Source organism: Colias philodice, chromosome 5, assembly GCF_061535455.1.
Source record: "Colias philodice isolate Cphi_HAF_F1 chromosome 5, ilColPhil1 Martin Lab GWU primary, whole genome shotgun sequence".
Classification (NCBI taxonomy): Eukaryota; Metazoa; Arthropoda; class Insecta; order Lepidoptera; family Pieridae; genus Colias; species Colias philodice.
In genome coordinates this window covers 3,469,638-3,495,971 of record NC_143090.1, presented here as the reverse complement: position 1 = coordinate 3,495,971, position 26,334 = coordinate 3,469,638, and the positions used below count along the sequence as shown (strand labels likewise).

General features: G+C 32.9%; 2 protein-coding genes across 3 annotated transcripts in view; one reads left to right on the top strand and one right to left on the bottom strand.

Annotated features, from left to right (window-relative positions):
* LOC149488359 (uncharacterized) overlaps window positions 1-673 on the bottom strand; it is a 74,394-nt gene extending 73,721 nt beyond the window's left edge. For both annotated transcript variants that reach the window (XM_089694957.1, XM_089694958.1), the window contains exon 1: window positions 467-673. The gene's annotated coding sequence lies outside the window, so the exon portion shown is untranslated. The remainder of the gene's footprint in view (window positions 1-466) is intronic.
* Window positions 674-10,872: 10,199 nt separating this feature from the next.
* On the top strand, window positions 10,873-24,709 carry Vps16A (vacuolar protein sorting 16). The gene is made up of 15 exons (XM_089694965.1): window positions 10,873-11,155; window positions 11,234-11,423; window positions 11,870-12,016; window positions 12,656-12,782; window positions 13,122-13,255; window positions 13,458-13,633; window positions 13,882-14,128; window positions 15,452-15,708; window positions 16,204-16,342; window positions 16,719-16,853; window positions 17,132-17,293; window positions 22,394-22,613; window positions 23,078-23,255; window positions 23,638-23,838; window positions 24,193-24,709. Exons 1-15 carry the CDS (start codon window positions 11,106-11,108, stop codon window positions 24,335-24,337), a joined length of 2,508 nt encoding a protein of 835 aa, XP_089551091.1. The 5' UTR covers window positions 10,873-11,105; the 3' UTR covers window positions 24,338-24,709.
* The last annotated feature ends 1,625 nt before the right edge of the window (window positions 24,710-26,334 follow it).

The window sequence follows — 26,334 nt, the reverse complement described above, 5'->3', positions numbered from 1 at the left end:
TAAAAGCAAACACATAATGATTGGTATGCCTACTTTCAAATTGTTTCACGAAAGGGCTTTAAGCTCATGAGAGGAAATTGATAATGACGTTGACCTTCATTGCCTAGAGTTATTTATTGTAGCCTATTATAGCTACAACATTTATTAACTGTAGAGAAATTTACAGAATTATTTCAAGTATTAAATATGTATCTATGAATATAAAATTCATAACAAAATGCACAATCCAATGTACGGTAGCGGCAATGATAAAATGCCAACATTCAGGAATAACTCCGCGGTCGTCTCTTGCAACGTATGGATTTTTCACATAACTAAATATTTATTCATTCAAATGGCTGCCGTTGCCGCGAGTTATAAAACAAATATATTCCACGGGAACGTACCCAGTTCCGAACTAAACTTTGAAGTTTATTCATATTGATAAGTGGTCGTTTAAAATGCAAAGTGTTTATCTGAAACTTGCCTTTGAAGCGTCGAGAGTTCTGGAGGATCCTAGACGAGACACTATAAGCACACAGTATCACACACAGAACATTTCACAGATCGATTTGGTTTCACTGCACTAGGTTTATCACTAGTTTGTGCGGAGAGGGCATGGACCTGCGCAGTCGCCGGTTGCCGCGGCTCGAGTACCGTTGGTCCGTCGAGCGCCGGAGGGTCGGAGCGGCTCTGACATTTCATTTCTTTACTTTGTCGTGATTTTTTATCACGCTTCTGCTCTACCTTGACTGTGTGGGTGAAGGTACGCTGCGTGTTTACTCGCATCGGTCAGGTTGCAATCATTTGATGTATTATTTACATGTGCGTCAGATGAAGTGTTTAACTATATAAATTATGTTTCATATTTAAACTTCGTTATATATATAATTATTTTCTATGTTACGTAGATTTATATTAAATTATCAATCATATAATAATAATAATTGAGATAACTTTACTTAACGTTCCGAGTGACTTTATTATTACATATTTATTTGGAACTCACAGTAACAATTTAGACATAATGTTTTATGAGACATTAACTATGCAGTTACACATTATATCAAACATTAAAATGATAGATCTGTGCGCCGATAAAATACAGTGAAACCTGGTTAAGTGAGACATCAAGGGACCGGCAATGTCGTTCCACTTATAGAGGTATTCCACTTACCCAGTGTCTCAGATTTACAGGTATAAATAAATATCTGTCTCATTTACTGAGGGTTCCAATAATAATTTGACATTTTTCAAATAAACATCTGTATGATAGTAAAGCGAAACTAAAACTGAAGGTAATTGAAGCTCAAAATTTGTACTTACGTACTTGGAATTACGTGTGGAATTTATGGGTAGAATAAGAATGAGTAAACAAACAATGTTATCTCAGTTACAGAGGTTTATGCATATAAAATTTACTCGCTGTCTCAGTTATAGAGGTAACTATGATGATAAATCGAAAGAACAAATCCCAGATATAGAGGTTTACCTCGTCCCACTAACAGAGGTAATTCAGTGCCAAAGTGTTGGGACCTCAGCATGAGTTCCAGTTATGGAGGTTTCTCACTTATCCAGGTCCCACTTAACCAAGTTTCACTGTACTACACAATCTATTTAAACCATTGCAGAGTAAATCGTGACTGCGCGTACGCAACCCGAGTGCTGACAAAAGACATCAACGCGTCTATAGTGAAACTATTACCAACGAGAGGGATTAAATGTCTTGAGAGATGGATAGATTGCATTCAGTAATATCTGAGTATAAGAAATACGTGAAAACATACAAATAAATTATATGAAGATTGATGTTAAGATATTAAGAACTAATTTATGAATTGGTGCAAACTTAACAGGGCTTTTGCCAGCCTCGAACACTTTACTTTTTTACATCTACCTATTTAAAATTAAATTACAGATTCAATTAAAGAGTTATTCCTGCGCGTTCTCTAGAAGACAAATACAACAAGAATGTTGTTTATAAAAATCTTAAGCCCAAGGGTTGAATTTTTTAGCACGTAACAAAAAGAACAAAATAACACTCACCTGAGAATTGGATATATGAAATGCGGATCGTAAAACAGAAGTTATCAAACCAGAGCATGGGCGTAGCCACGGTGGGGCAGGGTGGGGCGCTTGCCCCACCCTGGCTCTGACCTGGAAGGTATCTAACCAAATCTAAAAAATTTAGTTACCTAGGTACCGACTACAAAACTTAATATCCGTTAAAATATTCTCACTCGAAAGTTGTCAGTCGACACAAAAAGCTTGCGCTTCTGTCTTGTCTTCTTAGGGCGTATTCAGAAAGAAAGCTTGAAACTTATAAGCGCTTATCGGCGCTTGTCATGTTCATATATTTTCCTGCGCGGGTTACCAGCACTGACAGGAAAATATATGAACATGACAAGCGCCGATAAGCGCTTATAAGTTTCAAGCTTTCTTTCTGAATACGCCCTTATGTTGCATGACTTAAACCACCTTTGGTGACAGAAAAAGTAGGTAGTGTATTACTGTTACCCCAAATAAAGCTGTTTTTATTTAGCCAAATTCGCACTAAATTTTCCATCCAATTTCACTTTTGTTTTAGGCTAAGGGTCACTTACTGACCATAAAAGCACAAAAAGCTGACAGATCCAGGTGGAGCTTCGCTCGCAATCTTAAATAAAAGTTTTTGGCCGATATCTCGGAAACTCACTATAAGGCAAAAAATATTTGGATTTTTTTGAAGATAGTAAAATTTTACATCTTTTATACGTTGTAAACTTTTTTGTGGAACTTTTCGTTTACGATTTATGGCCTATTTAATGAACCGGTTAATCGTTTTTGGAAAGTAACTCTTTAAATATTAGATTAATCAATGAAATGCATCATCCATGTTTTAAGATTACTTTATTTGAAACTTTTTAAAGTGAAACTTTTATTAGGTACATCGTCTCAAACTTTTTGGTCTGTGTAGCGCATGTCGCGTGACGGGCGAACCGTACGATAATTATCGTACAAATACGATAATTTTGTGCCTAAGTTTCACTTTTACCGTGGTTTCATAAAACCACACAACATTTTTTTCTAATGCTTTTTGAGTTATTTAACGTTTAATGTTGGATTACCGGGCGATAAATAGAAAAAAAGGTATGTATGTTTCGTATATATTTCGTACAACTAAATAATATTGAGTACTTATTTTATATTCGGATGCAAGAATAAAATAAAAGGAAATGAAAGGAAAATATTTAAAAAAATGCACTAAAAAAATGTCTATAAGTAAAAAAAAGACGTACTGTGGCACTCGGGGACTGCCGCGGTAAAGCTATTGCATGCTATGCCTTCAAGCCACACCTCCGAGCCCGTCGGAGTGGGGAGCGTGAGGTTTTTTCGTTACGGAATTTCTCGATTCGGTCCCCGCGCTCGAGGCCCGCGATAGAAGCTATGCTATAGCTTAAAAATCTAAAATCGGAAAACGGCAAAAATCCACTTGCATTGGAAATTTCTTCTTCGTTTTCATTACATCCGTAAAAAACTTTTGGCCTGCCACGTCACCCGCCGAGCGGCGGCATTTCTACATTGAACGTACAACAACTCAAAAAATATGGGCACTAGGAAAAATTTCAAACGAAAGTTGACGTACATGCATTTTATTGATTAATCCAATATTTTACGATTTATTAGCCAAAAACGAGAAACCGTTTCATTAAATAGTCCATAAACCGTAAGCAGTGAGTTTTACAAAAAAGTTTACAGAATATAAAAGATTCGAAATTCGACTTTCTACAAAAAAGTCAATGTACCTAACTTTTGCCCTAAAGTGGATAGTTTTATAGATATCGGTCAAAAAATCTAAATCAAAAGATGAGAAGCCGTTTTATGCTGCTAATTATCGCAAATTTCGACATTCGCAAGGGAATCAAAACCTACATTGTACTTCCCGTGAAGACAAAGTCTTGAAATTTGGTTAAAAGCACAAGTCCATTGAAATGTTACATTTTTTTAGGCATAACCTTGCGTTTTTTAGAGGTCGCAATTTTATTTTTTTGATGTGTAGGGGGGGTCAGTGTGAAGCTAAAACCAAGTTTGTGGGGTCGCCACCCTTGTCCCACGGCCGCCATCTTGAAAATAGCGGTTGAAATGGTTTTTACGATATATCTCTTAATCCATCAGTCCTCGGAATCACAGACACAATAGAAAATCTATTGTGTCGCGCCCCGATCGGGGCTTACGGTGGTCAATGGGTTAAACTATTTATATGATTAAAAAAAATATAGTTAACATAATTTGTTGCAAATTAAATTCTCTACAACCTTTGGTGCAGAAACTTTTTGTCGTAGATCTATAAATATAAAAGTTATAAGCGAAATTGTTCAGAAATTAGAGCTATTTATATCTTTCAATAAAACTTTTTCTTCGCTTCGCTTAGCTTCGCACTGACGCCCCCCCCCCCTACATATACCTAAAAAAAACAAAATTGCGTCCTCTAAAAAACGCAAGGTTAGGCCTAAAAAATGTACACATCACTAAAATAAAATTCGCACTTGGCCGGTTTTTTTTTTGCCCCACCCTGTGCCCATGGCTAGCTACGCCCATGAACCAGAGTAACCTTCATGTGGATGATATTACAGAGACGGTTTTTTTATTTTCTTACAACGCCTTCCACTACTGTTCTTCTTCCCTACAGATGGAAAACACCTCATAAATAATTTATATTCCACTTGATCCTTTATGCTCGCCAAAAATTGACAAAGGAGAATATTATGTAGGTATAATGTTAATATAATATTTATTGAATATTATGTCATATTAACCACGTATCAAGCAAGTTCGCTTTCAGAGTGGTTTCCCCGAACACGCTTCATACAAAGTTTAATTACCTATTACCACTAGTGCGGTACCATCGTATTAACGAACGATGGTTGACACTCACGCGGCGCGCCTCTTCTAAGGTTATAATGCTTTACATTGATAACTCCTCTTAAATATTAGAAAATATCGAAATAAATTGACTAATCGTAACATTGTCATAACGTGAAATTAATGTCGCTCATATACATGTTATAAATTCAAAAAAAATCCTAACCATTGAGTTTTTCAGTAATTATAAATAAATTTTAAAGGCATATACATACATATTACAAAGTTTGTGATACAAACGTCTATTATCTACAACAACAAATCAGTATCTTTATTAATCAGAAACAGCGTGTTACTTATTCTTTAAAATACATAGTACTTCTGTATTTATATTTATAACAATATAGATTAAATAATTCTTTGATATATAATAATATAGTCTATACCAATGTCAAAGAGGTCTGGTATGTGGGTATACTGCAATAAGATACGCAATACTCACACATCGCTGGCTCCGATCGACTTCAATCCACTCCCTAATATCGTTTTAAATCTACTTTATACTGTCATCTTCTTTTCAACAAAATTGGATTTATACTCGCAAATACATAAAATCTTATTTTGAAATATTCAATGATAAAATGTAAGATTTTATATATATTTCCAAATCGACTTTTCATAATATACATTAGGACATATTACATACACTCAGTTGTACTTTTAAAATGTTGATGACTACTACTTATAAAAAAATATATTTCAATAAAAGAGTGTGAATATGCTCTGTTCAAAATATACATGTTTGCTTGTTACAATAAACAAACAATTACTGTATAGTGCTGATCAAAATAAATATTAATTTCTCTACAAAAGAGTATCTCATAACATTCAAGCTATTGTGTCATAAAAATAAACTTAGTTATTACATTAAAATTAAAGGTTTTATTACGTGATCATCAGGCAAAAAAGATGTTAATCGCAGTTTTACCTGCTTCTATCTCGTCATCACAATGATTTACATGACAATAGACAAACAGTGCACTTTCGAGATTCGCATCTTACTCTCACGAACATACTGGAATGTTCTACAGGTACAAGCGGGTTTCGAAGAAAAATGCTTCTCTATTAATATACCTACAACCCTCAAATTTTAATAGCATAATCTCGAAAAAGCATAAAAATATCCTATATACATCTAAGAAGAAAACCTAAAACTCATCTTTTATTTCGGAATAATATAGCAAACTATTACATGCTATATAGTTTAATAGGTACCTTCCACAAGTCTACCAAAATCAGATTGATTAATCACTATTTCCTTGTCATAAATAAATCAATGCCTATACTATGGCTTGTATCTGTCTGCGTGGCTACAAATCGCTGACATCTCAGTTTGGTTTTAATACCTATTATTAGTAGTATAATGATAGGTCGTTAATATTAAATAAGTAATTAATTTCAATGAGCAATAAATTTACTTCTGTACCGGTACCAAACTCATTATTTTCAGCTCTAATAGCTTTAAAACGTATGGTGTATAATTTATTTGTGTTATACCAGCTAATATTACCTAATACGTGCCAACTTTTATTAAAAATGCGAAAGTCTGACTGTTTATGCCTAAACAATATTTAAAAAAGTCGAATATAAATAAGAAAATCGTAGAAGAAGGGTCAACCAGGGACTCTTTTTTTAGCCGAGCCGCGAACCTCTAACTAACTAGTATACAAACCCATTGAGCCCCGAGCGGCCCGATCGGTCCACGACACAATAGATTTTCTATTGTGTCTGTGATTTCGGGGCCTGAGTTATTAATGTACATACTTACTTACACATTTTGTTTTATCAGCTTCATTGGATAAGCCATATTTTGCAAACGATTATGCTGCGCTTCTTTCCGATCCCACGACCTAGAAGTTATTACTTAGGTCATAGCGTGTTGAAAATCAGATTTACGATCTAAAAAACATTGTGAGAAATTATGTAACTGAATGTAAAGGTTCCTACATCATGAAGTTAATTTAAAAAAATGATTCTGTGTTTTTATAAGGCTCTATGTTTAGGTTTAAATAATAAAATATGTATCTAGGCTTTATTTTTTTGGCTACCCACGCCATTGGAAAAAGGCAAATATGCCAAGTATGCTATTTCCGTAACGGTTATATCGCGGAAGAATAATACCAAGCACGATGAAAGAAAACAGCATTAATTCATATAGCGGAAAGAATTTTCGTAGAATAAAAGAGACAACAAAACTCATTACAAACATGAATTCCATCAAGTACTTAATAGTCCATGGACGAGTCGACTCGTGAGAAAATGGCCCGTGACCGTCCATGCGAACATCATTTAATTACCGCGTTAATGACTCTTTTTATCTGAATGAAAACGCTATTTGCCCGGCAATTTATAAATTATTGATATTCGATAGGTCATGACTCGTAATAAAAGCTTTATGACCCAGAAAATCAGTGGACTCGTCTTCTAATGACATATTTTGGTAATGTTCTACTTTTATACAGAGAGCTAACTGATACTCAACAGTGAAACACATAATTATAAAACTAGTGGTAATTGGTAAAGATAAAATTATTAACCAAATCCACAACAAGGTAGGTGTTAAAAGCTAATGAAATTAAATTCTGTTTTATTGTACCTCTTATAGTCTTAAAAAAGAGCCTTATTTAACCTAACTACCGAATTTCTTGCCGATTCGTATGTAAGTCGAAGCGAAGATGGAGTAAAAAATAAGAAAATCTTGTACTAGCTAATACTTGAAATATGTATTTAAAATTAGTTCGATTTCGCCTCGTGTACTTTAAAAATATAAAATATTTAACTTAATACATAGTTAAAGTTCAGAAATCGTAACTGCTCAAAAATATTTACTTTTCAATTTCTCAGAATCGCATATATTCGCCGTTGCTAGAAATTCCTTCAAAAGGTACATAAAGAATACTTTCTGCTGAAGTATTGAAAGTATGGAATGAACTTCCAACAACAATAAAGCTCTCCCGTAAAAGCTAAAACTCGTACCGATGGCCTCTCTTTGTGTTACTCTTACTACATTTTGCTACGAATGTACTCTACTCAAAAGACTACGTCAAAATACAAATAGCATGAATCACACAAAATGTTTAAAACCAAATAACATCAGACCACCTCCTTGATAAAATGCGTACGGGGACATTTACGGGGATCATAGCTGCTTATCTATAATTGCCAAAGGAATAGGGCTATTATAAAAATATTTATTTATTACAACAATAACAATTGTTTCCGGGAATACAATTATGTACCAAAATAAAACGAATCTATAATCAATTCGTAACACTATAATAATTGGATCGAATATAAAACAAATTCATAGGTACGTTCGTACGTATTTTTCATTGAATCCGACCGCGACACAAGAATAATGATGTCTTACATGGAACTTATTTGTAAATAATAACCGTATCTTACAATTATTATTGTAGTCGGTAGGGTATGTTCGGGACACATAATGTATTTATAATTGTAGTTGAAGTTTGAAGACAGTTCTGAATTCTGAGAACAGTACTTTAACGTCTATCTATATATTGTTTTACGAGTAATAACTAAATGCGTAGGTAATTATACATATTATAATTTTAATGTTGCTTGCACATATTGTGATATTTGCATGTCTATTTAATACATACCTATATTACATAATGCTTAGAAAACTATTAGGTTTAAATATAAAAAAAAATGTAAAAAGTGATCGGTTACCTTTCAATGTGTAATACAACAGCGACGTCCGCACCGTAAATATTGATTTCCATGTAGGTAATTAAAATGCTAAAGTATTTTTATCGCATAGAAACTATAAGTGAATTCTCGTTTTAAAAACTTGCTTTAAGTGTACTTCTTTAAAAGAAATCGTAAAGCAAATTGAAGGTATCTACGTGTTTGGTTGGAAAGCGGTACTAGGTCCGATTTCCTACGGTTTAGTTTTTCTAGAAAGTGAAAATCGTTAAAAATGGAAATATGAAGATAAACTGAAAATTGTTTTAATTTTTTTTTTTTTTGGGGAATTTAATTAAAAAGAAATTCAGTTCTTTTTTTAAATTTTATTTTTCTTTTTTTTATAACTCAAGCATAAAAATAAAATTCTAGATTTTCTGAACAAAATAGGCTAATATAATAATAAATGAAATAGGCTATTAAATTTGTTGGACGGACGTAAATATGTAAAAAAAGCCATAGGTACCAGTGGCGTGCCTAGGGTGTTAGGACTGGGCAAGCCCAAATTTTTCAAAATGTTTGATGGGTACCCTTTTCATTAATAAGATACCTACCTAGGTATACTGTGTAATTATGTTCGTTATAAAACTTATAAAAAAAACGTGAACATATTACCTACATACTGAATCAAATCTTTTAAATTTTCACGCGCGCCCGCAAACAGTTGAGTCAAACGTTTATTATTAAAATCGATAAATTATACAAAACTGTATGACATTATATCTTCTTCTTCTTATATATAAAAATGAATCGCAAAATGTGTTGGTAAGCGCATAACTCGAGAACGGCTGAACCGATTTCGATAATTCTTTTTTTATTATATTCCTTGAAGTACGAGGATGGTTTTTACGTAGAGAAAACGTAAATATGTACCACGGGCGAAGCCGGGGCGGACCGCTAGTTATTAATAAAATTGTACAGATCATTTATATTCTAATTCAAAACGCCAATCTTTCTGAAGGAAAGATTTTATAACATCGGAATTATAGAAAGTAGGTGTTTGTTTTAGAATTCAATTACCTAACAGCTACTTTTCTATGGCAATTATTGATACCTAATACAGAAAGGCGTTCTTGGCCAAATAAATACTTATACGTATTTCTTAATAATTAATACGTACATACCTATGAAGAACGATGAGAAAGCACGCTCCGTGGAAGAACTACTACCTATTTACTAGCAGGAATCGTAACTACCAAAATATGTGCAAGTTTCAACAGCTGGGGAAAGGCTTCTTCTAAGCAATTCTCATTCATGAAATCGTTCGTAAACATTACAATTAAAATTTCGTTTATGTGACTTGTACTAGTTTCGGTAATGCACAAATCGGGAGTTGGTTTTGATGAAGAAATTAATTGTTTTTCAGTAAAGTTTAATGATTTTACCTTTCCCCCGCTGAGCACAAAGCAAACCGCCACAATTTACAACACAATCTGCTGTCGCGACACTTATTTTACAACAAAATTCGAAAAACTTAACCTAAATTACACCGGTATATTCACCCGCTCAAACAAATTATAATTTAACAATAATATTCACGACGTTCGTTCGCGCAATCGTAACTATCTTCACACTGTTAAAGCCGGGCATTTTTTCCCTTAGAAATTGCTATAGAGTTCTATAGCTAGGTATGTATCTACTCCGACGAAATTTCATACGTTAGAAGAGATGAGCGCAAAGCCCGGTAAAAGCCCACACGTGCAAGCGAGACACCGCACTGTTTATAATCCATCCAATTTAGGTTGTAACGTCCAAATAAAAGGTACGACCTTATTCCGATAGGAAGAAGGATGAAATTAAAAAGTTTACTCGAATTCGTCATTATTTTATGCTAGGCGTATTATACATAATACATATATTATATTGTAGGTGAGTTTTCATTGAATTCGGAGCAGATTATGAATTGCTCATTGCGCGCGAATATTCAAACGTGAATATAGTTATTTTTCTGTCTCGTAGCGAATTTCTAAGGCAAGCCGGGCTTTTCGGCTTGTATGAACGTACCGCCACTGATAGGTACCATAACAAAAATTAAATGAGTAGTGATTACTGATTACCAATAATCGTTTACATGAGAAATTATTTAAATAAAAAAGCATATACATTATTCATTTTAGCTGTTGGGTAGTTCAGATATTTGTGTTTTATATGCTTTTGAATAAATTTTAAAATTGTGCATGAAACACAAATAATTATGGGAATTTTTTTTGGCTGTATCGCGCTTCAATCAGATTCTTCTTTGACAATGTCATGATGACATTTGATAGTCTGTTATCATGACATTTGTGATTTGACGCAAAGTTTTCATTTGTGGTTTGTTGTTGTACTTTTTGTACTTAATGTAATTAAAATTTATTTCATAGTACAACAAATTTATTCTTCCTTTAGTCAAAGCATGGTTCATGTGTTTAATATTGATTGAATAACACACACATTCTCTATTTTTCAATAATCAATTAGTTTACTAGTTTTATTCTATCAGGATTTCTCCCACTTTATTAAATTAATTAGGAAAAATGTCAGCCCTATTAACAGCGGACTGGTTTCAGTTGGATTCTTACTACAGGTAATAGCATAAAACAAATAACGCAATGCAAAATAAATTAAATTTTTAAACTTACATTTTTAACTTAAAAATTTTCAGGAAATTTGACTTGTACAATATGATATGGACCATGGACGAAGGTTTGGGTAATATGATCGTCAGTGGAGCGGCTTATGGTGGTCCGATAGCTGTTGTTAGAGATAAGAAACAATTTGTCCGAATTATGACCACATCCAAACCAGTTATAACAATTTACAATGGTGTTGGCAATATTATATCTAAGATATTGGTATGTATATTTAGATAACAATTATACATTTTGCTTCTTGAAAAACTCTTATTGTTTGTTATATAGTTCTTTTTGGATTGTTAAGAAACCTTGCAATTGTTTATTTAACAAAAAAAACTTGTATTTCGGTAATGTAGCTCTATTATTCAATACACACTTCTTATATTATAAAAAAAAATATGTGTGGCACTCGAGGACTGCCGCGGTAAAGCTATTGCATAGCATCGCATCGCTGTGCCGGTTGGAGTGGGGGGTGTTAGGTTTTTTCGTTACGGAATTTTTACATTTGGTCGCCGCGCTCAAAGTCTGAGATAAAAGCTATGCAATAGCTTAAAAAATATCATTTGGTTTCTATCATTACCTTATTCCTTAAAAAGTTCTTAAAATCTGTTCAGCTCATACTTTCACAAAAACAATTAATTATCTTAAATTACTTAACTTTTCAGTGGAACAGTGGTGTGCTAGTTCACATGGGTTGGTCTGATGGGGAACAGCTACTGTGTATACAGGAGAGTGGTGATGTACTTGTGTATGACATGTTTGGAGCTTACCAGAAGACGTTTAGCATGGGACAAGAAGTCAGAGATACAAAGGTTTGATTACTTTGTACATTAATAGCTTGAGCGCTTATCTCTACAATAATAGTGTGTCCAAATATAGTTGCCTATATTGCATGATAGTATATTTGCCCATATAAGGTGTGTGGTTTTTGGATTACTGTGTTGTCAATTATAAAATGTATATGACAAACTAGCTATGCCATGCGGTTACAACCCTGAAATAATACATGGGTAAAAGCCAGTAAAACTATTCCTATAGTAGTATAGGAATAGTTTTGCTGGCTTTTACCCATTGAATTGTTTTACCCTATCTACATCTATACTAATATTATAAAGAGGAAAGGTTTGTATGTATGTATGTATGTATGGTTTTCACGCCTAAACTACTGGACCGATTTTGATGAAATTTGGTACAGATAATCTTTAAACCCTGAGAAAGAACATAGGCTACCTTTTATTGCGAAATATGTACCACGAGCGAAGCCGGGGCGGACCGCTAGTAGCTTATAATATGATATCCTGATATATAGGCTACATCATTATCATATATGTGGACAATACATTCAGTGATTTACATGTGAAAGAGTTATAAACATACTATGTTGATAGTAGATGGTGCATTTTACTAGTAGTTTCTACAGTGATTTAAAACTGTGTTTCTTTTACTTACAGGTGTGTAAAGCACAATTATTCTCAAACCCTCACGGCATTGGCTTGGCCGTAATTACCACAACCAACCGAATGTACTTAGTCAGCAATGTTTCTGACCCTAAACTAAGATCATTGCCTGATCTACCAAGTAAGTATGAATTTTCATATTAAAATGTAAAATTTCATTTTCAATATTTCATAATATAGTTTAATGCTCTATCTAATTAGAGGTTCTTTTTCTCTGTTTCTAACAATTTAAGTGTAATCAATTGTTCATTGTTTGAACTGCAACAAAAGGCAAGGATTTTACAAGAGATTAATCAAAATCTTTTCAATTCTATTTATGTTAGCTAAATAGAATATACATTCAATGTTATTTACAATAATATATTATGAAAGAATGAATACTCACAACAATTTCATACAACTTAAACAATTAATTTATAAGCAAATTTATATTTTACCAAATACATACAAACATTTTCAGGAGCGAACTTGCCAATAAGTTCATGGTGTGTGTTGAGTACTGGCCAGCGGTCTTCAACACAGATCAGTTTCCTTGTGTGTCGAGATAAAGAAGTTTTTAAATGTCAGCTTGGAGAAACTAGACCTATACCTATGGTAAGTTTTTAAATTTAAAATAAGCTATATTTATTTTTATGCACATTAAAAAGTAAATATTTTCTATTTGAAAAAAAAAATGGAAATCCTACTAAAAGTAAGAAACTCATCAAATCAAGTAAGAAAACTTGACTTATAAAACAAACTTCATGATAGGTTTTTATTTGGCTTTAAGTTCATAAATAACATTCATTTTTTTCAGCGTCCAGAATTTAAAAACGCATACACTCAGGTACTATCAATAGTGCCATCACAAAATGGCCGCCATGTCGCTCTGTTCACGGATTCCGGCTTCCTGTGGATAGGTTCTTCTGATTTTAAGAATAAATACTGTGAAATTGATACAGGATACATAAAACAACCAAAGGAACTTGTGTGGTGTGTAAAAACTTAGACATAGTTGCTTGAAATTGTACTTGTATAGAAAAGAATACAATATTAAATTTGTTTTTTTGATTATTTTAACTTACTCCACTACACAACATCAGCTAAGCATGCACGTTTTTCTATTTAAGTTTTTTTTTTATGCTACCATTGACAATTTCTACTTATTTAACTCAACAAAATATAATCATTTTAAAATATGCCTCAACATAATTAAACTTTGTTTCACACTTCATTTTTAGGTGTGGTTCCCAAGCCATAATTGGTCATTGGGACGACATGATGTGCATCTACGGATTCAACGGTCAATCCATAACGTACCCTTACGATGGGCCCTTCCACATAATACCAGAAATGGACTGTGTTAGAGTGATCTCTGAAATGACGCATGAGTTGATACAGAAAGTGCCGGTTGTGGTTGAGAAGATATTCAGGATAAATAGTACCGCCCCTGGGTCTTATTTGGTGGAGGCTTCTAAGCAGTTTCAGGTATGTTAAAGAACATTTTCCTTTTTCTAAATTAAATTCATTGTAACATGTTTCGTTTCAAAATACTGTTGCTTGTTCCAAAAATTTTAGCAATTTAGGTGTTCAAATTTCTATTCTATTCAATTGATAACCAGTTTTTAAAGATCTCAGTGGCGTTTATTATTAGTGAAACTTCTTTAACCCGTGACACGTTCTACGCACAATATTTGTGTCGTAACGCAAATTGTACTGTAGCGTCCTGCGCACAAACTCTGTGCCTAACGCAGCCCGTGACATTGAAGGTCATCAGTAGAGACTTACAAGTGAATGTTTCCAGTATAAAAAATATTTCTCTATGCCTTAAACATTTATAATTCGAATCGACACGACTCCGAGACAGGCAATAGAGACCAAAACCACAAAATAAAAAAAAAAAGTGAATCATTGATTGAGTTGCGTCATCGGCCATAGTTTGTGACATTTGTCTTGTTCAACGAATATTTGGATTGTGAATTATGCCGAGAGGAATAATTAGATGAGTGATAATTGAGACGTATATTACTGGAAATTGTACGTAGAATACGTTTATGATATTGGTTTTAGGGATATTTGAAGAATACTCAGTGAAAAAGTGTCTCAACTTTTCAGTGCGGAAGACGCAAAATGGCACTTTTTTTCTTGTTTGTGAATAATGGAGATTTGTTATTATTTATAGTGAAATACGTTGTGTTAAATGTGTGAAAACATAAGTGAATGTATTTGGCAATCGTGTAGTGATATGAAAACGTGAATATGATCATTTGATAACTCAGAATTATCATGTAAGTGTTAGTATGTAAGCAATTAAAATTAAAACAAAATTAAATCAATTTCTATAATTATATAGAAAAAATATATCGTCATGATTACATTTTTATGCTATAACTAGTTTCTTCTTCTTTCCAAAAATATATCATACATGGCATATAATTATAGAACAATAGGGTAAATAAAATTTTCAAACTCGGTAGTCATAAAAAAGCTAGATTTCGTGAACTCCCTTGACACTATCGGGATCGGTGCCGGCTGTGCGCCAGACGCGTGATAGGTTAATCGTGTTGAGAGTAAAATTTCAAGGTCGCGTCAGGAAGTAAGGCGACAATTCTAGTATTTTTTACTCTTGCCACGTTGACGTTTAGTTTCACTTCTGACACGTGTTCTCGGCACACAAGCTCTTTTTTTACTTGTTTCCTTAATTTTATCTTTATAATAAACAAATATCCTGTACCATCTTATCTGTATTTTTAAGTACTTATATATTGTGAAGACTGCATAAAACTGACTTCTTAATATAATATTATCCAGAAACGCAGCCACCGAGCGGACGAGTACATCCGCCTAGTAAAACCAGATCTGTCCACCGCAGTACAAGACTGTATAGATGCTGCGGCTTTCGAATTCAATACTGATGTTCAGAAGATGTTGATCCGAGCTGCTCAGTTCGGTAAAGGGTTCCTATTGGAGCCAGCGTTGACGGAACATTATGTGACCACGTGTAGATGGCTGAGGGTGCTGAATGCGGTGCGGGATGTGAGAGTGGCTATACCTTTGACGTTCTTGCAGTATCCTTTTTTGTTGAAAACTATTATGTATTTTAATGTGGTGTTAGTAGGTCTCCTTATGATAACGGTATCTAAATATTCCTGTTATATTTATTGTCTATATTGAGTTCCTGCTTATATTAGCAGGATTATTACGAGTTTTCGTACATCTAAAACAAACGAGTTGTTAATAATTCAATTTCACATGAAGAAATGGCGATTTTTCTTAGATTCTGATTTATACTATGTCTAAATAGATTTTTTAATGTTCTTCAAAAATGCTTCATTCAAATCAATCACTATTTAATGTGTTAACTCAAACAACTGGGAAATAATTTCCGGTCCTTATAGTTACTTCGAAATACTTTACCTTACTGATCAGGCATGCTAACCTGAAAGACCGCATCTTCACTTACCATCAGGTGAGATGGCGGTCAAATGCCTGAGCAGCGTATATAAAAAAATACAACTTTTTCCTTTAATTTAAAATTAAATTAAACTTAACTCAAACCCCAGAGTTCAAAACTTAGGTGAAAGAATCCTTCTAGACAGACTGATTTGGCGCAGACTGCATTGCCTCGCGGGACACATCGCCTCTTATTTACAGTTGAAAGACGGACAAACAAGAGTGTTGTCTCATTGGGCTTGTTATAAGGTATTATTATTTATTTATTGAAGAGTCATATCTGGTAATTTGTTAGTTTTACTTCGTTTTGAAAATGAATTGAGATCATTGATTTTTATCTGCTCTTTTTGAATTACCAGCTCCGTATACTTTCCATCGCGATGCCATATTGTAAAAATATCGACAAAGCATTAATTTTTTTTTTTTATTTTCGAAGAAATAATATTTGTGGACGAAAAAAAGTACTTAGAGCAATTTTCCGAATATTTAAATCGTAATAATATTTTTCGTCAAATTTATACTGTCGGCCTACGAGTGTGACAAAGTTTTACTTTAATACTTACGCGATTTTTTATTACATGCACATATAACTGCAACAAAATTAAGACTTAAAATATTTAATCAGGTAACACAACCCCACCTGGACAATGAAAGTGCGGCTCGAGAAATAGGTGAGAAACTTCGAAACATTCCTGGTATCTCATATTCCACTATTGCTATGAAAGCCGCAGAGAAAGGCAGGAAAGCGCTTGCTATCAAGGTAAAAATGTGTTTTTTATTTTTCGATACATACAGTATAAAAATCAAACATTGAATATTATGTCTTCTTCAATGTACTTTATACGAGAACATAAGTGAGTGTTCGTGACCACTCTTGACCGGTGTGCTCTGAAAATTAAGTATCGATTTTACACTAAAATAAAAGTTTATTTTACGTTTCTACACAATGACGAACCCAATTCTTCAATTAATTCCATATATCCTTATCTGTATAGGTTGTATTTTTCTCCATTATTCACCTAATTTTAATTATTCCAGATATTGGAATATGAAACGCATAGCAAATTGCAAGTGCCTCTACTTCTATCATTGGAAGAAGGAGTCATAGCTCTGTTAAAAGCTACAGCAAGCGGGGACACAGATCTTGTGTATATCGTACTTCTACATCTCAAGGAGAAAATGGGAAAACATGAATTTGAGGTAATTTAGATTTGATGTTAGATTTTATATATAAACTAGCTGTGCCCGCGACTTCGTCCGCGTGGAATAGTGACTGCATAGTAGTTACTACTTAACTTTTATTGAATAAACATACCATAAATAATTAAAAGAACTGTTAGTAAAATTTATTACTAAACTGAGCTAAAAAATAATAAAAATAAATGCCTCATTAATTTTCTACGTAAAATTTATTTTAAATTACTTATGTCATATTATTTTTAGGCACCATGGGGGAAGGGAGCAAATTTATTTTTCTTCCTTCCTTTGTATGGATGTTTTTGACAGTAGGTATATCGTGCAGCAACTGAGCGCCGAGATAAACGTCAAAACGCAAAGGAATAGAATCCGCTATCGATACTATAGTCCTTTCCACCTAAGATGATTTCTGTGACACATCGATTATTGACACGTGTAGAGATGTCGGTTACTGAAATCGTATCAATTGTTTCCGATAATCGATAATATTCTATATGGAAATGAAATCGATTTGAATAAAGTACCAAAATTAGTTTTTTCGGCATTTCGCCAACAATTAACTAAGGAAACTTAGCAAACAACAGCAACAAAAAGTCAACAATAACAATTAGTAAAAATAACAGAATACCACGTAAAGTATCAATATAAAAATGCAACTTGTATACAAGGCTGAGGTACTCGTACAGACGATTGACTCGATTGACAAACGATCACAAGATGGGCGCCGATTATATGATTTTCCAACTCTATGATTTTTTAACGATCCATTTCATGTACAAGAATTGCGTAGGTATTATATTTTTGTGTTATTTTATTTTATTTTTCATTATATTAAACTAAACAATACTGTTTTTGATTTATAAGCTTAAGATGTTTCATTTTTATATTTTTGGTAATAATGCCGCGATAAAATAAAAATATTATGCACTAAAATTATTTTGACTTTTTAAACATAAAATACGTAATTCGGAACACGATCAAGTGTCACAGGAATCATCCTAAATGAAAAGGACTATAATTGACTTAAGCGTATGATGTTTTGCTAAGGATTTGTTCACCCTACCAACGACGACGACGACCACGAACAAAATTTTCATCCAGTCGCAATTTAACAAAATTGTGCAAAACACAATTAGAATAAAATATTAAAATTTCCTGTCGTTCTGGTCCTTGGAATTTTTTTTTGAGATCAGTGAACGAAAAAATAGATTTTACGTAGAAACGAACGTATTAAAAACACCTAGAAAAAAATGTATTTGAAGTTTTTATAGATAATTTTATGATCTACAATTTTGGTAAAAGGTCCTTTTAAAAAATTTCCCGTCATACCGGTACTCGGAAAGAAAAAAAATTCGAGGACAATTAATCTAAAAATAGGTTTTTTGCGATTTACCTTTTACCAAAATTGTAGATCATAAATTATCTATAAAAGACTTACAATACATTGTTTTCTAGGAGCCACCGTTTCTACGATAAATCTATTTTTTCATTCGTTGATCTCAAAAATAAAAATTCCAATCACCAGAACGACAGAAAATTTTAATAAATTATTTTTAATTGTGTTTTGCACAATTTTGTTAAATTACGACTGGATGAAAATTTTGTTCGTGGTCGTCGTCGTCGTTGGTAGGGTGAACAAATCCTTAGCAAAACATCATACGCTTATGACAATTAGTATCGAAAGCGGATTATATTCCTTTGCGTTTTGACGTTTGTCTCAGCGCTCAGCCCCTTTAGCCAAACGTCAAATCGCAATGGAATAGAATCCGCTAGCGATACTAATTGTCATAAGCGTACGATATTTCGCTAAGGATTTGTTCACCCTACCAACGACGTCTTCGTCGTTGGTAGGGTGAACAAAAAAACAAAAAAACAAAGTCGTCGGGGCTGCCATACCATCATTATCATAATAAATCATATATTTTTGAAGTGAAAACTTCTTTAGCGGCGTTGAGCACTTTTTCTGTAATGGCTATAAAATCTTAAACTCGCGTCAGGACACGTGACCTGATCGAAAAAGCGTAAGACAGATGGATATCAAACATGCTCAACGTTAATAATCAAGTTTTCACTTCTGCCGGCACTCCCGGAGTGCAACCCGTCTTTTTTTTATAATGGTACTTAATTTTACAGATCGTCGGGAAGTTTGTAAAATTATTATTTATTCCTTTTCCTTCGTTGCGTTGGATTTTTTTTTGAAGTGAAAACTTCTTTAGCGGCGTTGAGCACTTTTTCTGTAATGGGTATAAAATCTTAAACTCGCGTCAGGACACACACAGAACAGTGACCTGATCGAAAAAGCGTAAGACGGATTTTTTTTAGCCCTTATATTCCATGCGTAAGACGGATACCATTCCAAAATATCAAACATGCTGAACGTTAATAATCAAGTTTTCACTTCTGCCGGCACTCCCGGAGTGCAACCCGTCTTTTTTTTATTTTTAAATTTTTAACTTTGGTTTCTTATTTTCATGTAATATTTTCAAGTGAGCGAGACCTACCTCTACCTCCATATTACATTCCTACATCATATTATTGATATCTATAAGTTTGTTGCTCCTTGACATCTTTTAAGTTGGGCCGTAACCGTGCACAAATTGTAATGGACCACAGTGGCAAAAGAAGTGATATCTTTAGGAAAAAAAATTGCCAAGGGCCAACCTATGTGGCTTTGAGTAGAGTTCAAAATTTCCAGGGTGTGGCTATCCTCTCGCTTCCATATGCCCCTCTTCTTTCACAGACTTTCAACCCTTCCATTTCCACCCCTAGTAAATGGCAGAACCAATTTTGATGTAAACCATATTATGTAATTGTATCTACACGTCATATCCTGTCGTTTGATGCTCCATTTGGTTTATTTATCTAACCACTGTCACCCCTAAAATGCCCTATATGTAATAAACGGATGAACCGATTTCGATAAAACATTACTAATTGTAATTCACACGTTGCTCTTTCATATTTTGATATGCCGCTTGAGTATATTATTTGAGCACATTCGATTATTGTTCATTCCCACTTTTACCGCTGTAATCTAATAAATGGATAAACCGAATTGGATAAAAATATAACTAATATTTTTTCCCACATTCCCACTTTTACCTCTATATACCTAGGTATAATAAATGGATGAACCGATTTTGATACACTTTATCTAAGAACCAGCGTCGGAAAATATGCTGCCTAACAACAAAACCGCATCTAATTCGGATTACCTGTTAGCGAGCTACGGTGGCACATACAGACACACATACACACACAGCTTATCACCCATCTTTTTGCGTCGGGGGTTAAAAATAGAATAAGACATAATTTAAAGGACATTTTATGTATAAAATTTACCTAGAAGTAAGCATAATTCTAATTTGACCCCTCCCCCCCTACTACCTCAGCTTACCCCTCCCACCCTTGGGGACTTTCGATATGATCACCTGGACATTTATAAGGAATAACTGTAGCGTATAACAGATAACTTACGTTTTATCGTACATTGTATAGCTGTGTACAATAGAATGCCTTTGCAAATGTTCGCCGTGAATACTTAAATGGTCATAACTTTTTTATTTACGAACTGATTAACATGAAATAAACACTAAATTTTAAATGTACATTACCTCAATATATTAGTGGAAACAGCATCCTAATTGGATAAGCCGTTTCTGATATTAGCGTGCACAAACATACAGACAAACAGACAAAAAAAATTTTAACTACAGTTTTGGGTTTGGGATCGATTTAATAAAAACCCCTGCTAATTTTTTTTTTTTCATATTTTCGCAAGAAGGCGAAAATTAAAAAAAAGCCGAAAATTTTAAAAAATGTAACCAATGAACACAATCACTGTTATCTACTATTACTTATATTTAACTGTAATGGTGTCTTGTTAGTTGTTTGACATCAAATAATAAACATCTACCCTCACTTATAAAAATTTAGTATATTCACATGAAATATAAGCGCACCTGAAATGGACTCTGGGAAGATATGAATTATTTATTTAACTTTAAAAAAAAGCAACCTCACCAACATCATAATAATATTTAAATTATGAATTTCCAAGAAGCGTTAATATTATGTAAATTGATTTGATTTTAATGAAATCTCATAGATGGCGCTGTTTTAAATTTGTCTTTATACTACTAAGATTCATTTTACATATTCACATGAAATATAAGCGCACCTGAAATGGACTCTGGGAAGATATGAATTATTTATTTAACTTTAAAAAAAACAACCTCACCAACATCATAATAATAGTTAAATTATGAATTTCCAAGAAGCGTTAATATTATGTAAATTGATTTGATTTTAATGAAATCTCATAGATGGCGCTGTTTTAAATTTGTCTTTATACTACTAAGATTCATTATACTGTTTCTCTGCCAAAATTACTTAAATGACGTAGTTTTTATAGTGTAAAGGTAGACAATAGCATGGCTTACTCAAAAACAACATTTAAACATGAGTCTTTAGATTGTACGCTGTCGTAGTACGGAGAATACGTAAGAAAAATAAAGGTTCACAGCTCCTCCCCCGTAGGTGATAGCTTGATAATATGTAGCCTATAGCCTGACCCGACCAGTTAGTAATATTCATGCAAAATTTGAAGTCAATCTATGCAGTACTTTTCGAGATTAGCCCGGTCAAACATACAGACAAACAGACAAAAATTCTAAAAACTATGTTTTTGGGTTCTGTATCGATTATAGATCATGGATTATGTATTCTTTTAAAAAAATATTCAATGTACAGTTTTGACTTTCCTACGATTTTATTATATGTATAGATTATTAGATTCCGTTATAAAGGTTTTTCTTTATTAATTATAGTCTCAAATTATTTCCATTACCTTAAGTCAATGCTTACACTTCTTTTTACATTTTTATCAATTTAGTAGTTAAAGAAAGAATCCCAATGAGTTTAAAAATCTTGATTTAGTACTTTGCCCCTGCAACTTTACTGTAGTGCCATGGCCAATCATGTATTAGTCTTATCAAATCATCATTATTGTCATCTATCAATTTTCATATTATAATATTGTAATTGTATGTTAACAGTTTTATTCCATGTAATAAAATTTCAGAAATACCCTCTTAATTCCAGCTAACAATCCGAAGTCTACCACTCGCACATGCGCTATACATAAAGTACTGCGCGAGTCACAACCGCGAAGCATTACGACAAGTGTACGTACAAGAGGACGATTTCCCGGGACAAGCGCACACGCATATCCGGGACGCTATAGAACAAACCAACCCGGGGAGTATCGAGGCTTCGCTTATTTCGGCTAGGGAGTGCTATAAGAAGGGGAAAAACGATTTGGGTAAGTAAAACTAATAGTAAAGGAATTGTGAAGCGTTGCGAATGACTATGCACTAGAGGACGACTTCCCGGGATAAGCGCCCACGCATATACGCAACCACAAATTAAACCAAAATCCAAATATGCTAAGTTTACGATATCTTTTAATGACCAACACTCGTATTTTATTTTCTAGAATGTTAATAAAATATTTATGATTGGTGAATGTTGCATATGATAAGAATTATAAAATTGTTTAATGAATTTGGCAATACTTACTCAATAACACATACAATTTTTTGGGGCTATTGAACTCTTTTTATATGAAGATTTTTTCACTGATCGCTTCAGCTCAGAAATGTTGTGAAAACATTTTAACCAAAATAAATGATAGTGTATAGTTATCCAAATTTTATGATCAAGCTAACTTCATCCCTATTTCCAATCTATTAAGGTCCAGAATCGCATTTCTTATTTCTATTTAAGGTGCATCAATCTGCGAGGACGCACGTAAACTTTGCAAGCAACAATCTAGTTTGCAAGAAACGTATGGGGAAAGTTTTGTTGGTTTGTCCTTACACGACACGGTGAAGAAACTGTTGAACCAGGGAGAAATCAAGCTGGCTGATAAATTGCGCTCTGAATATAGAATGCCGGATAGGAGGTTAGTAACATATTTCTACACTAATAAGTAATAATAAATACAGAGGAAAGATTTTGTTTACAACTTTCGTATTTGATAAATAAAATAATAAAAATAAATAATAAAGCAACATTTTTTTTAGTAACTTATTTAATTTAGTTCAATAAATGTTACATGAAAATTTGTTGAAGATATACAATTTCTATAACTTTTTTCATAAGCAATTTGAACCTTAATTACGCGTAGTATATGCTGTTTTCTGTTTACCTGGCCATTTTCTGGATAAAAGTCGTTTTGTCCTTCATTAATTCATAAATTTCCAAGCAATTATTGATTTAACAACACATCTTGTATCCGCTAATCACAGAAAACATGACATTTAATTTTTACCATAAATCTTTAGGTATTGGTGGCTCAGAATCTTAACTCTGGCTGAAAAAGATGATTGGGCAGAACTAGAGAGATTCTCTAAATCGAAAAAGTCTCCAATCGGCTACGAGCCGTTTGTAGATGCGTGTCTCATGCACAGGAAAAATGATGAAGCCCTCAAATACCTTCCGAAGTGTAGGGATGATATTAAAGTCAAATATTATGTAAAAGCTGAGTAAGTATAATCTTAAATTGACATTCTGTATAATTTATTTATCAAAAAACAGCTTTGCTATCTACTCGTGTATTTGTGTACTTTTGCTTTTAACCGACTTCAAAAAGGAGGTTCACAATTCGACAGTTTTTTTCTTTATTTGTTACCTCTGAACCACCTCTGAACTTTTGCCTGGGTGAACCGATTTTAATCTTTTATTTATTTGAAAGAGTCTGATATGTGGTCCCCTTTTAGTTTAGTTCTGATACTTTTAAGTTGGTTTTTAATGTTTTCTTTAAAAAAGTAATTGTTCTAACGTTGTCAACGTTCATTAAATGTAAATAGGTAGTTATAATATATTTTTCCACTTTACAGGTTTTACGAAGAAGCAGCGCAAGTCGCTTTTGAACAAAAGGACGAAAGTGCACTTTTCTTCGTACAAAATAAATGCCCAATTCGCGAATCCACGAAACATGCTAGGATCTCTGCGTTATTAGAACAATTATCAACTAGGAAATAAGTACATAATATATAAATCATGTATATGTGAATAATGGACTGATTATGTAAATACTATAAAATGTTTATAATTATTTATTTATCTCATTTAAAAACACGTTCAAACACCATTAAATGAAACACAGGCTTGTAGAATAATCTTATTTTTCATAGGAAACAGTTAGAATGTGCAAGAAATAATGTTATTATTTACTATATATGTATTTATTATGCGTTATTCATGTCAAAATAACCTACAAAGATTATAGGCTTAAAAATTGTAGTAATATAAGGTTTTATAATGTATTGTGATACTGTTAAGTTTATTATACGGCAACAAACGCCGAAATGTATTCTATAGTAGTGATATTATTTCATTAAATAATTATATCCATGAATGTATTTTATTTTATCTTACTGATTTTCTGGGTGAATTCAAGTGTCCTGGAAATAGAATATTCACAAGAAAAGTTGCCATTTTAAGGAAAAAGTAATAAGCAAAATAATTTTCGTGATGCTTATTAGATATTGAATCATATTTAAATCTCATGTTCACTGGTAATCACTCAAATAATTCATTTATTATATTCTTAGGGCTGCAATTAATAAATAAAACCAAAAATCACGCGATTGCGGTATGACTTTATTAATCAAAAACATGTAGATACAACATGGATGTTAACATCAATCGTAATAAATAATTTTAAATTATATTATCTGTGGAGATGACAGTAGGTTCTTAAGTACGAGTGAGAATATTCTATATTATTTTATTACAATGTGGATTTTAATGATTTTTCGTTATCATACACATATCAATAAAGATGGCTGACATATCATTTGGAATAATTGTAATGACATACACAAGTTAGAATATAATATACTAAGAACCTTTTACTCTGCGGCATGACTCCCCATAGATCTTGAGCTATGTCTTGGACATACATATAAAATCGGTACAAAAATTATTTCAACAACACCATACGATAATAGCAATTACATCTCTGTAGAAGCTACGTCTAGCTACAATTTACAATGTTGCACGATTATAAATCCTATTGCTAACAAATAGAGTTTATAATCAAATCGTACATCGAAATGTTATTTAACTAGTACATATACATTATACATATATTTTATATCTACATACATAAGCAGGGACAGTCTTGTAGGATACAGCATGAAGAAACAATTTCAGTGATAATTTTTCAACATATATTTCATTTTAGGTACGCTTTTTCACAACCGTTTACATATAAGTATTTGCAAACCAATATTAAATGGGAAAAATAATTTCAAAGCATATTTGGAATAAAATATTTATGTTACAAAAGTAATAATGCTTATAACCCATATGGTGAATAGTAATAGTACATTGAAGATGATTTTTGCTTTTCGGATTTATTCCATTTCTATTTCGACATTTTTATAGTTGGCAACCCTTCCGTTTGTGACGCCATTTTCAAAGCACGTTCTATTCATGATCACACAATTACAATAGGCATGACGACAGTATCCATAAATGTTCGAATTAGTCTTTTTAAGGGAAAATGTATAATATATAAATTAAAAAAAGTGACTTAGAAATATTAAAAACATTAAGATTAATGAGATTATCAATAAAATAAAACATTGAAATTCTGCAGTCGGCCATTTTGACTGAAACACGCGTGACGTCACGTCTACGTAAACAACTCACAACAACTTCGCGGCAGGTGTATTTTGTTGTTATGAATATGCTGAGAATACGCATTTTTATTTATTTTCTATTTTTTCACGTATGCTTTATCGACTCAGAACAGAAATATAATTGCGAATTCACGAATATGTGGTTCGGGTTTCTCTGCGTCAAATTTATACAATCATTTCATATTATTTTCTCACTTTAAACAATGGAGAATGTTCACTAATTTTGATTATTAGCACTCCATATTCTCTGTCAAAAATAAAAAATACTAGTGAAAAAATTACTTCGATACGTCAATTAGTTTCCGATTTAGAAGTAAAACAAGTTGTAAA

What these genes read in the sequence shown, in the direction of transcription:
- Vps16A (XM_089694965.1), top strand. Translation starts at nt 11,106, where the DNA reads ATGTCAGCCCTATTAACAGCGGACTGGTTTCAGTTGGATTCTTACTAC. An exon ending in CAACCAAAGGAACTTGTGTG is followed by an intron (nt 13,634 to 13,881) that starts GTGTGTAAAAAC and finishes CTTCATTTTTAG; the next exon opens with GTGTGGTTCCCAAGCCATAA. An exon ending in CTCATTGGGCTTGTTATAAG is followed by an intron (nt 16,343 to 16,718) that starts GTATTATTATTT and finishes ATATTTAATCAG; the next exon opens with GTAACACAACCCCACCTGGA.